This window comes from Gymnodraco acuticeps, unplaced genomic scaffold, assembly GCF_902827175.1.
Source record: "Gymnodraco acuticeps unplaced genomic scaffold, fGymAcu1.1, whole genome shotgun sequence".
Lineage (NCBI taxonomy): Eukaryota > Metazoa > Chordata > Actinopteri > Perciformes > Bathydraconidae > Gymnodraco > Gymnodraco acuticeps.
Window position 1 is genome coordinate 378,976 of NW_022991033.1, and position 14,426 is coordinate 393,401.

At 44.9% G+C, this 14,426-nt stretch overlaps 1 protein-coding gene across 1 annotated transcript; it reads left to right on the forward strand.

The window, feature by feature from the left end:
• Positions 1-1,629: 1,629 nt before the first annotated feature.
• On the forward strand, positions 1,630-13,772 carry LOC117559710 (5-hydroxytryptamine receptor 3A-like). The gene is made up of 8 exons (XM_034236388.1): positions 1,630-1,731; positions 1,988-2,032; positions 2,181-2,290; positions 3,390-3,559; positions 3,821-3,981; positions 4,452-4,662; positions 5,323-5,613; positions 13,304-13,772. Exons 1-8 carry the CDS (start codon positions 1,630-1,632, stop codon positions 13,519-13,521), a joined length of 1,308 nt encoding a protein of 435 aa, XP_034092279.1. The 3' UTR covers positions 13,522-13,772.
• The last annotated feature ends 654 nt before the right edge of the window (positions 13,773-14,426 follow it).

The window sequence follows — 14,426 nt, forward strand, 5'->3', positions numbered from 1 at the left end:
ATAAAAAAAATAGCACTGTACCCCTGCACCATGGTTTGGTATCGTCAATTTCCATACCCTTCAAAATCACATCGAATGAAGTACAAACGACTAAGCAGTAAACTCTTGGGCGGTCCTATATGTATCAACGTAGTCCCTGATGGTCTAGTGGTTAGGATTCGTCGCTCTCACCGCCGCGGCCCAGGTTCGATTCCCGGTCAGGGAACTGCTGTTTTGGGGCGGGTGAAATCTCAGACTACGGGTCATATGAAAACCGCACGGTCACTGTTTCAAACCCTGCAATTTCGAAAATGAATAATTAGCATAAACGAATTGAAATAAATGTGTTCCTCCACTCAACTTTCTAGACAAGTGTAAAACCTTAATTAAGCACCTGGTAGCCTATACGACTTGAGACTGGAACAGATTTTAACTCTCATAGGTGGAGATGTTGAAAAATAAAATGGTTCAATGCTCACTGGAGGTGTGGAACAACAAGTCTTATGTTATTCAGAGTGTTTATGATCCATCTGCACATACTGTAATTCACTGTTATTTTCTAATAAGGTTGGTCCATTAAGACTGACTGTCCTCAGAAGGATAGCGAAATCAGTATGTGCTTTAGTCTGCAATATATTATATATAAGTTAGTAAAAGAAAATATGTCCACAATCTCCACAACACAAATGTTATATTTTGTTTGGTATATCTTTGATATTGTACTTCTGTTTTTATTACTCATGTTATGGGGCCAAAACTGATGACATTACGAGAACTTAGTAAGCATTTGGGTACAAAAGGGTTGTCCAAAAGTTAAGGGCCTAACTTAGTAAGGCATGTAGTGGGTGTCGTTAACAGTTAGTCTCAAGGGAATTATTGTTAGTCATTTCAATGTCCTGCTTGGTGCCAAAAAACAAGTGTGTGTGCATTTGAACAGCCTATAGGAGCTCTTAGCTTACCCCTGGTCAGATTGTTGGTTGTGGAGGATATTTAGTTCATCAAAAACTTCGAACATGAATCCATCTCTGAAGAGAATCAGCATAATCTCAGCTTCACTCTTAATTGCAGGTAATGATGACCTATTTCTATTTACTACTTTATTGTTCATGATGAGTGACGCATGTTTAGTTCTGCAACAGAAAACATTCTTTCTAGTTCATCCTGCATGTTTCAAGTCTAAATGATCCTACAATGCAATGATATAGATGTCATATTTTATGTTTTGCCCAAGTAAATTATAATTGCTTGGATATGAGAATGTACAAATGGAGAAAAACACTTATCTATCATTCATCTATCCACTTTATTTACCATTTGTAATCATTCAAAGTAATATATTCATTACAAAAAATTATTTTGAGTCATTAAGCTATATTATACACATTTTAATATAAGAATGTCATTGTGATGTATTTTGTCCTATAGTTTTACTCAAATTAATATTATAATATTGATATGAATATACAATTATGTTCAAACAAAGCTAGTTTTTTCAAGTCTAAAATGTTATTTTCATCTTATCTTATTTATGTTTGCAATAATATTATGTTGAGTAAACTATTTTTATAAACGGCCTCTCTCTGGTTAGTGTCTTTATGTTGTGGTAAACTGACCTGCAAAGAGGGACACAGCGGTCCAACCCATGAGTCCATGCTGGCTGTGTTTGACCTGAAGTCCTTCAGGCCAGCAGTGAACCTCAGCAACCCCACCATAAGTAACATCTCCTTCACCCTGTATGCTGTGCTGGGGGTGGTGAGTTTGTCCGTGAGCGGATCAGAGAAATCCATCCATCCAATCGAAATCCAGATTAAAGAAGCTCTTAGAGAACCTTCATTATTGTAGAGAGAGGGAACTTAATCTAAGAAGATTGCTGTAATAATATTGTCTATATTTTTGCAAAGATCTATCTCTGCAATTGATAATACATTTTGATAATATCAAAATCATGTGAATTGCTGTAAATCATTGCATTAGGACTTCACATTAACTAATGATTATTACATTTCAGAATGAGAAAACACAAATACTCACTACCTTCTTGTGGCTGAGACAGGTATGTAGCATGGAAAGACATAATACACTGTCAAAAATTAAATGTAATCTGATGTACCATGTGCCTGTAACAACAGAAGGATCACATACAGACATTATGCAATGTCAAGGCAAAAAAAACTTTTCTGATTCATTTTATTTCGCTGCAGTACTGGAGACATGAGTTTCTGGTTTGGGACCCTGATGAGTGTGACGGCGTCACCAAGATTTCTCTCCCCGCAGCGCAGCTCTGGTCTCCAGACATCATTGTTTATGAGTTGTAAGTTAACCAGCTGTACATAGTTTTTTATGTATGGTTCCTTCAGGGTTTTGTCACAAACTGTATGGCTCATAATGAACTTCAACATTTCTGAACTACATCCTAGGAAAAAGAAAAAATGATGATAAAAATTATTATTATGTTGCTTTTTACGGCAAACAATCTCTGCAATTTTTTTATTAAGGGCGGTGATAAAAAAGCCGAAATAAACTAGGAGGTTATACTGGTTATAGTTGTGGGTACAAGGCCAAGGAAACATCATTTTGACACAGTCTGTACAGTCAGCATGTATAGTGTTTGCTTTTGGTGTTGTGCACTTGGAACAGACCGGAGATTATAGGTTTCCAATGGAAAAAGTCAGAACTGTATATATTATTGTAATTATAGCCCACTATTCAGCTGCAACCAAGAGACAGATCTTGACGGGAAAATATCCCGCTTCCTGCCTGGACTAGAGTTTCTTGCACATCTTGAAGCTGCCAAAGACCTTCAGGTCCCATCTGAAATAGGGCCGGAAACAAGCCTGCTCACTGACAATCAGGTGATACTAAAATGAAAACTGCTCTGTCGTGATCTTGTGCACCAGCTGCATCATTGCTCCCTTGTGTGGCAGCACGTACATCAGGCTCATCCCAAAGGCTATGGGTGGGGAAATGACCACGGGGGACGAATTGCTCATCTTTAATATGATACCATAGTCATCGGAGACATTTTCCATAAATGCATATAGGTCTACTATTGGTCAAAAGTTTGCCACAGGTTTGCCTCCTCTGTGTTGAAAAAACATACCACCTTGTGACGGTTCAGGGTATAGATATGCAGGACCGACCATATTGTTCACAGTTTTTTCAGAACTAGAAAGTAGTGGGAAGGAGGTGGATTAGTGGATCCTGCTCAGGCAAGTGTGGGATATGGCCATCTAATTTTGTTGTTAGTGTGATTATTTATCTATTGAAAACATATCTGACAAGACAGCTTGCAAAGCTGAGAGAGCAGAGAAGTGGAATGAACTGTGAAAGTGTTTTGTATGTGATTTTGTTTCCTTAAGAAATTATACCTTTGTCCTTTTACTTCAACCTGTGTCTTTTATCCCTTCCAGTGTGGATGACGATGTTTCCCAAGCGTGTCCTTACGTCTACATCAACCACACCGGTCACATCCGCTGGGACAGGATGCTTCGGCTCGTCTCATCCTGCAACCTGGAGATCTTCAGTTTTCCTTTTGATGTGCAGAATTGCTCATTTACATTTGGCTCCTACATGCATACTAGTAAGAAAAAACGTTCTAAAATGTACACAATCACAAACTCATCTGGTCTTTTTGTTAATTTAATATATTCTTTCCAAAAAGTGTGAATCACGGCAACCACGAGGCGTCATTGAACATACAGTCCTAAATGAGCACATACAATATTAGGCACATAGGTCAAGTAGTTTGCAAGAGTAACTTATAAATGATTTATATAGATTAACTTGGATTGTGCTATATTTGACTAGTTTTCCCTCTCTCATTGTTTATTTTCTTTCACAGTAAGGGATGTGAGGTTGGGTCCAGCTCTGACCTTTGAGGAAATGTCTGGAAATTCAAAGCGCTACCTGGAAGCCAGCGGAGAGTGGGAGCTAGTAGACATCCTGGGAGAGACATCCATCCTCAAGTTTGGGATCGACCAGTGGGACATCATTACCATCTGGGTGAGTGCAGTCATAAAGAGTGGAACACAATGATAGTAAGGTTGTACAGGATTAAAGCAGCACAAGAGGCGATCAGGAGGTACAAATATGTAGATAAAAAATAACCCCAAACCTCCAAACACCAAGCAACAAACACCACACATGCTCAATATCAGTAGAGAAGGACAATGAGAGAATATACCTACAGTATAAGTCAATGCTGTGTTTACAACTTGATTGGGCTGCCCCTGAGTGGCCAAATCCGTTATTGCAGGTTTAACACATAATTAAAAAAGCAAAAATAAAACTGTTACTCAAGAATAACGTACACATATTGTCATTATAACATGTTCCTTCCGAATGCATATTTTCCTAAGATAAGTCAGTTTCATTATATGTTATGACAGATAACGTACCATGTTTTGGAAAAAAATGTTGTTGATGTCCAACACATGTAAAGGTGATTCTTTAAACTGCGCCTTGTTTACTAGGTGGTCATAAAGCGGCGGCCGGTCCTCTACGTGGTCAACCTGCTGATCCCCAGCTCCTTCCTCATGCTCATCGACATCATGTCCTTCTACCTGCCCCCGCACAGTGTGGATCGCGCCTCCTTCAAGATGACCCTCATCCTGGGCTACACCGTCTTCCTGCTCATCATGAACGACCTGCTGCCCAGCACAGCCAACGGCACGCCCATCATAGGTCAGAGGTTGTGATGTAACCTGAGCATTCTCATAGCCTGGGTTATAGGTTTACCATCACCAACATCATGATAATGAAGTAGCTGATTCCAACCACCACCTATCTATTTTCTTAAATGGTTTCAATACGTTTATGTAATTTGCCCCTAAGTGGCAAAAGTCAATCAATGCAGTTTTGAGTTTCCCCCCCTTGCTTTTTTCAAAACTACACAGCTGTCTTGTTGAGTGTTTATCAGATAATGAACACAGAGATATAAACTGAAAGGAATTGAAATGTAATGGATCTAGCAGAGTTTCTGAGTTTTAACATATTTTAATATTTTATCATAACAGTCATTACATATTTTATGAAATGCAATATAATTGTATATTTTTTACATTTCCTAAATTCTGCTTTCGAGATGATGTTGAGAGTTAAAAACATACAGTGTAATGGGGTTGATTGAAGCTTTTTCAGTGGCCTATGGCTGTATTAAGATAGCATCAACGGGTCCCTTGCCTAATATAAGAGGGATACTTTCTAAAATAAATCACTGTACAAAGTAACTGTACTGATGGACAGATATATTTTTGCTGCCTTCTGCTACTGAGGAAATACATTTTGTATATGTGACATATTTAATATGCATCCTTTGATCTCTCAATCTCTCCTTTAATCTAGGTATCTATTTCTCGGTGTGTCTGGCCCTCATGGTTATCAGTCTACTGGAGACGGTCATCATTACCAATGTCCTCCACCACAGCTCCATGAAATCTAAAGAAGTCCCAAACTGGGTGAGAGTGGTTGTCCTCAAACACATAGCCAACCTTATCTGCTACAAATGGCCAGAGGACGTCCAGCCGCCCTCTGAACCACAGGAAGACAAACCTCAAAGTTCAAATAGCAACTCGGAGTCATGGAACATCCAACCAGCCATCCAGACACCTGCCACGCACCCAAACACCAACGAAGGTAATCAAACTCTGTCCATTACAAATACTACTTCGCTGTTACTATTGACAACTGGCCTGACCAATAAGAAATACAAGCTGTAATCTATGAAAAACAATTAATCGATTTATGAAAACTGCAGTCATTAAACCGCTCTTAAAAAAGAATAATCTAGATGCTTCAGTAATGAACAATTACAGGCCCATATCAAACCTCCCATTTCTAGGTAAAATCATTGAAAAAGTTGTTTTTCAACAGTTGAGTAATTTCTTGCATTTAAATAACTGTTTCGATGTGTTCCAGTCAGGCTTTCGTCCGAACCACAGCACTGAGACTGCTCTTGTAAAGGTCTTTAATGACATCCACTTAAACACAGACAGTGGCAGAACTTCAGTGTTAGTATTATTAGATCTCAGTGCTGCGTTTGACACTGTTGACCACAACATATTACTAGACCGACTGGAAAACTGGGTGGGACTTTCGGAAACAGTTCTAAATTGGTTTGAATCCTACTTAAAGGACAGAAACAACTTTGTTCTCATTCATAACACTCCGTTCGATGTCTCATTATGCGATGCGCCTCATCGCGGAGCAAACAGAAGCATCAATCTCATTACGCCAATCCTGATTGGCTGGAGATCTTGACGTCAGCGTCAGGGAAATCACCCCCTATAAGTAGCTTGCGCCACAACGCATGCGCCATTCAAACACCTCTTCTCGCTTCAGAGCACATCTCTATGGTAGCCGGACAAGCTTAACGGTCCACAGACTGAACCCAAATATCCATTTCGGTCGACAGGCGCTTGCCGGCTACTCCTTCTGCTTCACAGGAAGACGGTAATTACTAACGCTAGTTATTGTTGAAATCGACCTCGCCGCTCTCTTTCCCCGGAAAGTAAGCTAGGTCTGACTTTTTCAAGCTAGCGTTAGCTTGCTCCCTCACTACCGACACCACGGTAGCGAGGAAGTCTTTTCTTTTCTCTTCCCCACGGAGGAGGAAAGGATTAAAAGGAGCATACTGCCACACCAGTCAGTATTCTCCGGGAATAAAAGACCCACACCGTCCTTTTCTCCGGATTAAGGACAGGGTGGTATCACCTTTTTTCTCCCAACTTACCTGTTGAGAGCGGGTCCTCTCCACGCCACGAGGCGAACAAGATGGACGCCTCTCTCCCTCACACCAGAGGAGTCAGGGACTCGGTGGCTCGACTCTGCGGCTGCGGGTTGAAGATCTCGGGCACAGACACACACCAGGTCTGCTCGTCCTGCCTCGGGCTGGAACACGCCCGAGGCGCTATCGACAACCCCGGCTCGTGCGGACATTGTGTCCGCTTCACCGTAAAGAGCCTCCGCCGACGGCTAGCACGCCAAGCTAGCCTGTCGGAGCAGGAACCCCCCATGTCCTCTGACCTGCCGGCCGGCAGTCAAGACGCGGGGACATCTGCCACAGAGAGTGAACCCCTCTCCATGTCGGTCTGGGGCTCAGTATCTGAGATGGCCGCAGAACCGGATTCCCGCGCCCTGGCAGGCCGGGACCCGGTGGCGGCAAGACACGCAGGAACGGGACCCCACGCTTTACCGAGCTGGGGCTCTCAGTTAGACCTCACCATGGTCTCACCCGCGGAGGATGTCCTCGAGCTTCACTACGACGAGGACGAAGAGGACGCCTCGGTGTTCCTCCTGTCCGAGTCGGATGAACATGAAGAGGACATCTTCATGTCATCGGCTCAGGCTGCAAAGCCTGGAGCGAGGGCTGCTCTCCCAGACGATAGCACACCAGCTTCGCCCTGTCTGAGTATGGACCTGCAGGCCGTGTGCAAACGCGCTGCGGCCAGACTCGACATCCCGTGGCCTGAAATGGCCAAGGAGACCTCCAGGTCCCGCTACGAAGGGAAACATTTTCCCCAAGCAGCGCGGACAAAGAGGCAACTCCTTCCGGTCTTCCCGGAGATGTTGGATGAGGTGTCGGTCTCGTGGAGAGACCGGCCCTTCAGCAACAAGGTCCCAATCCAGGGTGCCTCCTCCCTAGACTGTGACGGAATGGAGAAGCTCGGCCTGCTCCGCATGCCGCCCATGGAACCGCTGGTAGCAGCCCACCTCCTACCGAGGATGGGCCCGTCACCAAGCAGGAACCCCACGCTGCCGGCAAAGTCGGACCGATTTCAGTCGACAATGACTGAACGGTCCTACAAAGCCGCAGCGTTGTCCGCCAGGGCCCTGAATGTGGCCTCGCTGCTAACCGCTTACCAAGCGGAGCTCTGCGAGGACCTGTCGGGTAACCCGGGGGCAGCCACTCTGGACGAGATGGCAGCGGTCACAGACATCTGTCTCCGTGTCCAACGCTGCGCCGTCCAGGCCACGGGTAAGGCAATGGGGATCAAGGTGGTGCAGGAAAGAGCGAGATGGCTCAACCTCACCAACCTCCCAGACCGGGAAAAGGAGGATGTGCTGGATATGCCCATCATTCCCAAGGGAATTTTCGGCTCCGCTCTTGCTTCCATGCAAAAGAGGTGTGAGTCGAAAAAGAGGGAGGACGAGGCACTCCACCTCTGCCTCCCTCGAAGGATCCAGCCGCTGCCTTCGCAGCAGCAGTCCTTCCCAAGCCCAAGCTGCCTTGAACCCTGCTCGGTTTAAAACACAGAAAACGCAGTGGTCGCAGCCCGCCCCGAGTCCCCAGCCCAGGCTGGAGACGAGGGCGAGCTGGCCCAGAAAATCTCCGGTTCCGGCTGCAGCTCAGGCGCAGCCAACCCAGAATTTCGGCCAGCAGGCGAGGAAGAAGAAGCGAGCGGCGTGACAGCCCCTCCTTCTCCCCTCCGTGACAGAGCTGGAAGTCCACGGTTCCCCAGCTCTAAATGTGTTCCCGCCGCCTCGAGAGATGCCTCAACACCATCCTCAAGTCCGCAGAAACACATGTCACAAATCTGTTTGTTCCTCTGTCATTAAACATTTGCCGCTGACGCATCCAGGCTTCAGGCCGAGGGCGCAGCTAAAAAAAATGATAAGAAAAACAATAAAACCAATAAAAAGCCCGTCAACTGTTCCCCTTCTGAGAGCAGCTTCGGTATCTCTCAAAAGGCGGATTACAGGCGGGTCTGTGAAGGCACCACCGTCACGCGCATGCGCAGTGCCGGCTGGGGTTTTAAAAGCACCACCGCCACGCGCATGCGCAGTGCCGGCTGGGGTTGTGAAGGCACCACCGTCATGCGTATGCGCAGTGTCGGTGGGGATTGTCGAAAGGGGGCACCACTGTGTTCAGACACTAGAGGGCCCCATAACACAACAAATAGAGACTCAGAGGGGAAGAGATGTGACATCTCCACTGGCTCTAAGGAGCATGCAGTGGAAGATGCTCACATCATCTGCTTGGGTTTTCAAGACAGTAACACGGGGCTACAGACTCCAATTCGCTGTCACCCCCCCTCGCTTCTCGGGCATTCTGCATTCGCAGGCCCGAGGAGAGTCAGCCCATATTCTGGAGAAAGAGATTCTCTCTCTCCTAGAAAAGAGGGCTATATCTATTGTACCCGCCGAGCAGAGTCAGGGCGGCTTCTATTCCAAGTACTTCCTTGTTCCCAAACGGGGAGGGAACGGAATTCGGCCAATACTTGATTTGAGGGCTCTGAACAAATATCTAAGAAGATATAAGTTCAGAATGCTCACTCACACATCTCTGCTGCGGCTCGTGCGACAAGACGACTGGTTCACATCAGTCGACCTGAAAGATGCGTATTTTCACATCCCAGTATATTATCCACACAGGAAATATCTGAGATTCGCATTTCAGGGGATCTGTTATGAATACAGAGTACTCCCCTTCGGTCTGTCTCTCAGTCCAAGGGTGTTTGTACGATGTACGGAAGCCGCGATAGCCCCGTTAAGACAACAGGGTATTCGCCTGGCGACCTACCTGGACGACTGGCTGCTTCTCGCACAGTCGGAGCAGGAGGCTGTTACGCAGACAAATGTCCTCGTAAAGCACCTGCTCAACCTGGGTTTCATAATAAACACAGAGAAGAGCATGTTGTGCCCCGCGCAGACTATACTCTTCCTGGGTTTACACCTGAACTCGGTGCCCTTTTCAGCTCGCTTGTCAGCGGATAGAGTGAAAGCTTTCAGAGCTTGTCTCGCTCTTTTCCAGCTGCGCAAACATGTTCTCTTCAGATCATGCCTGCGATTGCTGGGGCTCATGGCGTCAGCAATCCTGGTCGTACGACTGGGACGCTTACACATGAGGGAGTTTCAGCGCTGGGTGGCCGCCCTAAAACTAAACCGCGCGGAGAGTGATGGTTACTGTGAAATGCGTAATGGCACTGCGCCACTGGCTGCACCCGACTTTTCTAGTACGAGGTGTGCCTATGGGTGCTGTCCTTTCACGGAAAGTGGTCACCACGGACGCATGTCTGACAGGTTGGGGAGGTATTTATGAAGGTCGCCCGGTGAGGGGTCTCTGGAGCAGAGACCTCCAGCGGGCGCACATAAATTACCTGGAGCTTTTAGCGGTGTTTCTCACCCTAAAACGCTTTCTGTCTTTCCTCAGGGGACATCACGTCCTCGTGAGGACAGACAATACGACCACAATATCGTATATTAACCGCCAAGGGGGTTTGCGTTCTCTCCAGTTACACACACTAGCGCGCAAACTTATCCTATGGAGCGGTAGGCGTCTCCTCTCTCTGAGAGCGACGCACGTACCGGGAGTGAGGAACCTCGGGGCAGATCTACTGTCCAGAGGTATACCACTTTATGCAGACTGGACTCTACATCCAAGGATTGTGAGCCAGCTGTGGGTGCGTTACGGCAGAGCCGCGGTGGATCTGTTCGCATCGAAAGACAACGCTCAGTGTCAGCTGTTCTTTTCGATGCGCGATCTAAATGCACCGTTAGGCGTGGATGCACTCGCGCACAATTGGCCCCCGGGCCTTCTGTACGCGTTCCCACCCCTGGCTCTGATACCCCCAACTCTGGCCAGAGTGAGAGAGCAACGCCACACACTTATCCTGATAGCTCCGCACTGGCCAGCTATGTACTGGCTAGCGGAGATATATCAGCTGCTGTGCGGGCAGCCATGGCAGCTCCCATTACGCAGGGACATATTGTCCCAAGCGGGGGGGCGATCTTTCACCCACACCCAGAGCGCTTGGCTCTATGGGCCTGGCCCGTGAGTGGTACAATCTGAATACAGTGTGACATGACGCTGACCCTGGCAGCTGCCAAGCGAGCCAGTGGCACTCATGCACTATGTGTACAGTTTTCATGCACTCAGTTTGCCCCAGGGCAAACAGAGTGTGGTTGAAGCCTGACCCTACCTTTATCTTAAGGCGGTTGGTTCAGGTACCACATTTGACATTAAGGCATCCTCCCCGCCACTGTATTCCTCCGGGGAACAGCGGCCGGATTTGCCGTGTCCAGCCCGTGCTTCACGCACGTACACGGACAGATCAAGGGTGCTTTGTCATAATGACCAACCCCTTGTGTCCTGGGCTAACCCTTATAAGGGCAAGCCTGTTACTAAGCAACGGCTCTCCCACTGGTCTGTGGAAGCAATTGCTTTGGGGCTCATACGAGTCAGAGTTCGCAGGCACCCTCGGGTCCGCGAGCTCTTTCGACTCAGAGTCTGGCTGCATTCTGGACTCTGTCCAGGATGTCTCCCATCAAAGACATTGGTGCAGCGGCGAGCTGGTCCTCGCCGCTCACTTTTGTCTGCCTCCTAACAGGCTGGACGTTCTGCTCCCAGTGTGACTCAAGCAGTGCTGGGCACCTGGTTGAGTCAGAGCTCTACCTGTTAAGTTCTGGTTGGTTTGGTGATTTTCGAGATAAGCTCGTCTGGCAATACGGGAGCTACAATTTCCCATAGTGAGACATCGAACGGAGTGTTATGAATGAGAACTATAGGTTACTTACGTAACCCCAGTTCTCAGAGTAACATGAAGTGAGATGTCTCACCAGACGGCCCTCCTTGCTATGGCCCTCCTTGCTATGGTGAAGCGAGAAGAGGTGCTTATTTTGAATGGCGCATGCGTTGTGGCGCAAGCTACTTATAGGGGGTGATTTCCCTGACGCTGACATCAAGATCTCCAGCCAATCAGGATTGGCGTAATGAGATTGATGCTTCTGTTTGCTCCGCGATGAGGCGCATCCCATAGTGAGACATCTCACTTCATGTTACTCTGAGAACTGGGGTTACGTAAGTAACCTATAGTTTCTATAGGTAAATACACATCTGAGTTGACAAATATGACATGTGGGGTACCTCAAGGCTCCATCTTGGGGCCTCTTCTCTTTAACATCTACATGCTACCACTGGCTCAGATAATGAAAAACAACAAAATAAGTTACCATAGCTATGCAGATGACACACAAATGTACGTAACAATTTCACCAGGAGACTATGCTCCAATTCAAACACTGAGTAAGTGCATTGAACAAATCAATGACTGGATGTGTCAGAACTTTCTCCAATTAAACAAAGATAAAACTGAGGTAATGGTTTTTGGAGCCAAGTCAGAACGTATAAAAGTTAGTGCTGAGCTTCAGTCTGCAATGTTCAAAACAACAGATAAAGCCAGAAATCTAGGTGTAGTCATGGACTCTGACCTGAGTTTCAACAGTCACATTAAAACAGTTACTAAATCAGCCTACTATCACCTAAAGAATATATCTAGGATTAAAAGACTAATGTCACAGCAGGATTTGGAAAGACTTGTCCATGCTTTTATCTTCAGTAGACTCGACTACTGTAATGGTGTCTTCACAGGTCTCACTAAAAAATCTATTAGGAAGCTGCAGCTGATTCAGAACGTTGCTGCTCGAGTCCTCACTAACACTAAGAAAGTGGATCACATCACTCCTGTTCTGAAGTCTTTACACTGGCTTCCTGTGTGTCAAAGAATAGATTTAAAAATACTGCTGCTGGTTTATAAAGCACTGAATGGTTTAGGCCCAAAATACATTTCTGATCTCCTGCTAAATTATGAACCATCCAGATCTCTCAGGTCTTCAGGGACTGGTCAGCTTTCTTTCCCCAGAGTCAGAAATAAACATGGAGAAGCAGCGTTCAGTTATTATGCTCCAAATATCTGGAACAAACTCCCAGAAACCTGCAGGTCCGCTGCAACTCTGACTACTTTTAAATCCAGGCTGAAGAGTTTTCTTTTTGTCGCTGCTTTTAATTGAACTATTCATATCTTAGCCTGCACTGTAACTTTTATCCATGTATTTTTTCTTTTAATGTTTATTTTATTAGCTTTTCTTTTTAATGACTGATTTTAAATGCCATTTTCTTAATGTCTTTCATTTTTTGTAAAGCACTTTGAATTGCCTTGTGTTGAAAAGTGCTATATAAATAAACTTGCCTTGCCTTGCCTTGCCTTGCCTTATGTCAGGCAACGAAATATAACTATAACTACACAATTTAGCTTCTTCTGTGATTTAATTAGTCTCTTACATGTGAGGCATTTTTGTTTGCTTTATGTTATTTGGTTAGTAAGTCAAATGTAATTTTATTCTCAACATAAGTTGTCTTTTGGGGGTTATTTTAAGTTGTAAGTTTGACATGGTAAGCAGCCATTAATTCAACATTAGGTCAGATATGCTGATATTTCCTATTGTTCTAATTTAGTCATGCATGTGCTAAAGTTGTCAGTTTTAACAGTTACCGCTGGCATTCACTGGATGTAGACCCAGATTCCTTCTATCACTGCTCTTCTGCCAGGTGCTGCTTCTATGCCTGAACTGAAACAGATCTGTCATTATCTGGGAGACCTTCGTGCCCATCTCATCTCGCTGCAGAAGGAGAACGAGCTGACGGACCAGTGGTGTCAAGTAGGATACGTCCTTGACTTTTTGCTCTTCCGCGTCTATCTGCTGCTCATTTCATGTTATGCGATGGTCATCATCTGCATGTGGTGTGTCTGGATCAGCCAGACCTAAGTGATCTATTCAGGGACGGTTCAAAGTGTGTCTAAGTAATCATTTTAAAAGCAATCTGTGTAACTAGATTTCAGAACAATATGTGATGTTTGTATTTCACTTTGTGTCCTGAAGTTATTTTGAAAAAACGAAATAATAAATACTTTGATCTTGAACATAAGTTGTTCATAAATCTAATCGGAGTCCCACAGGGTACAATTATCAGACCTCTAATATTCAACTTTTATGCTAAGCGAAACTATGAAAGAGTGCATGTTTGTTATATACGATAATATGACAACAATAAAAGGCTGCAAATAAATCAGTAGACCGAGTCTCTTGTCTTCCTTTTATCTTTGACAGGCAACAATGATCTCATGGGATCAAACAGACTGCTTACAATGAGGTGACATTTTGACTTTTGATTTTTGTTTCCATATAAAGATAAGTTGTTGTCCTCAATAAATCTTATTTTGCCTCAGCTTTTTATCTTGAACAAATCCTCAGCATTTGTAACATCCTCTAAGACATCTTTACACAGAACAGCTATAGAGTTGGTGGAAGAAATATAATCGTTTTGACTAATTTTCTTATTTCAGCAGACATCTTTGTCTAAATACCTAAATGAAATGAACAATACATGCTTAAACATAATGTCCTCTCAATTTTTGAATCTAGTTTTATGTGAATGTATGGGTTTAAACCATGGTAACTGTACACTGCCTAACAAAGCGTTATTGTTATTAAAAATGACTTCAGTTGTTTATATTTGGTTGTCACAAAACAAATCTACCACAAAAAACACCTACCAGGAATAAATGAAATGGAGTAGTAATTGTTTGGTCATTCAGTCTGAGCATAGGGATTTCCTCTAAAACGTATGGACCCAAACTTGTTAGCAGGGAAAATAATAGCACTATAAGACA

Coding starts and splice junctions, on each gene's coding strand:
- LOC117559710 (XM_034236388.1), top strand. CDS start 1,630: ATGCTGGCTGTGTTTGACCTGAAGTCCTTCAGGCCAGCAGTGAACCTC. Junction 3,560..3,820: donor TGGCTCCTACATGCATACTA/GTAAGAAAAAAC, acceptor TTTCTTTCACAG/TAAGGGATGTGAGGTTGGGT. Junction 4,663..5,322: donor CAACGGCACGCCCATCATAG/GTCAGAGGTTGT, acceptor CCTTTAATCTAG/GTATCTATTTCTCGGTGTGT.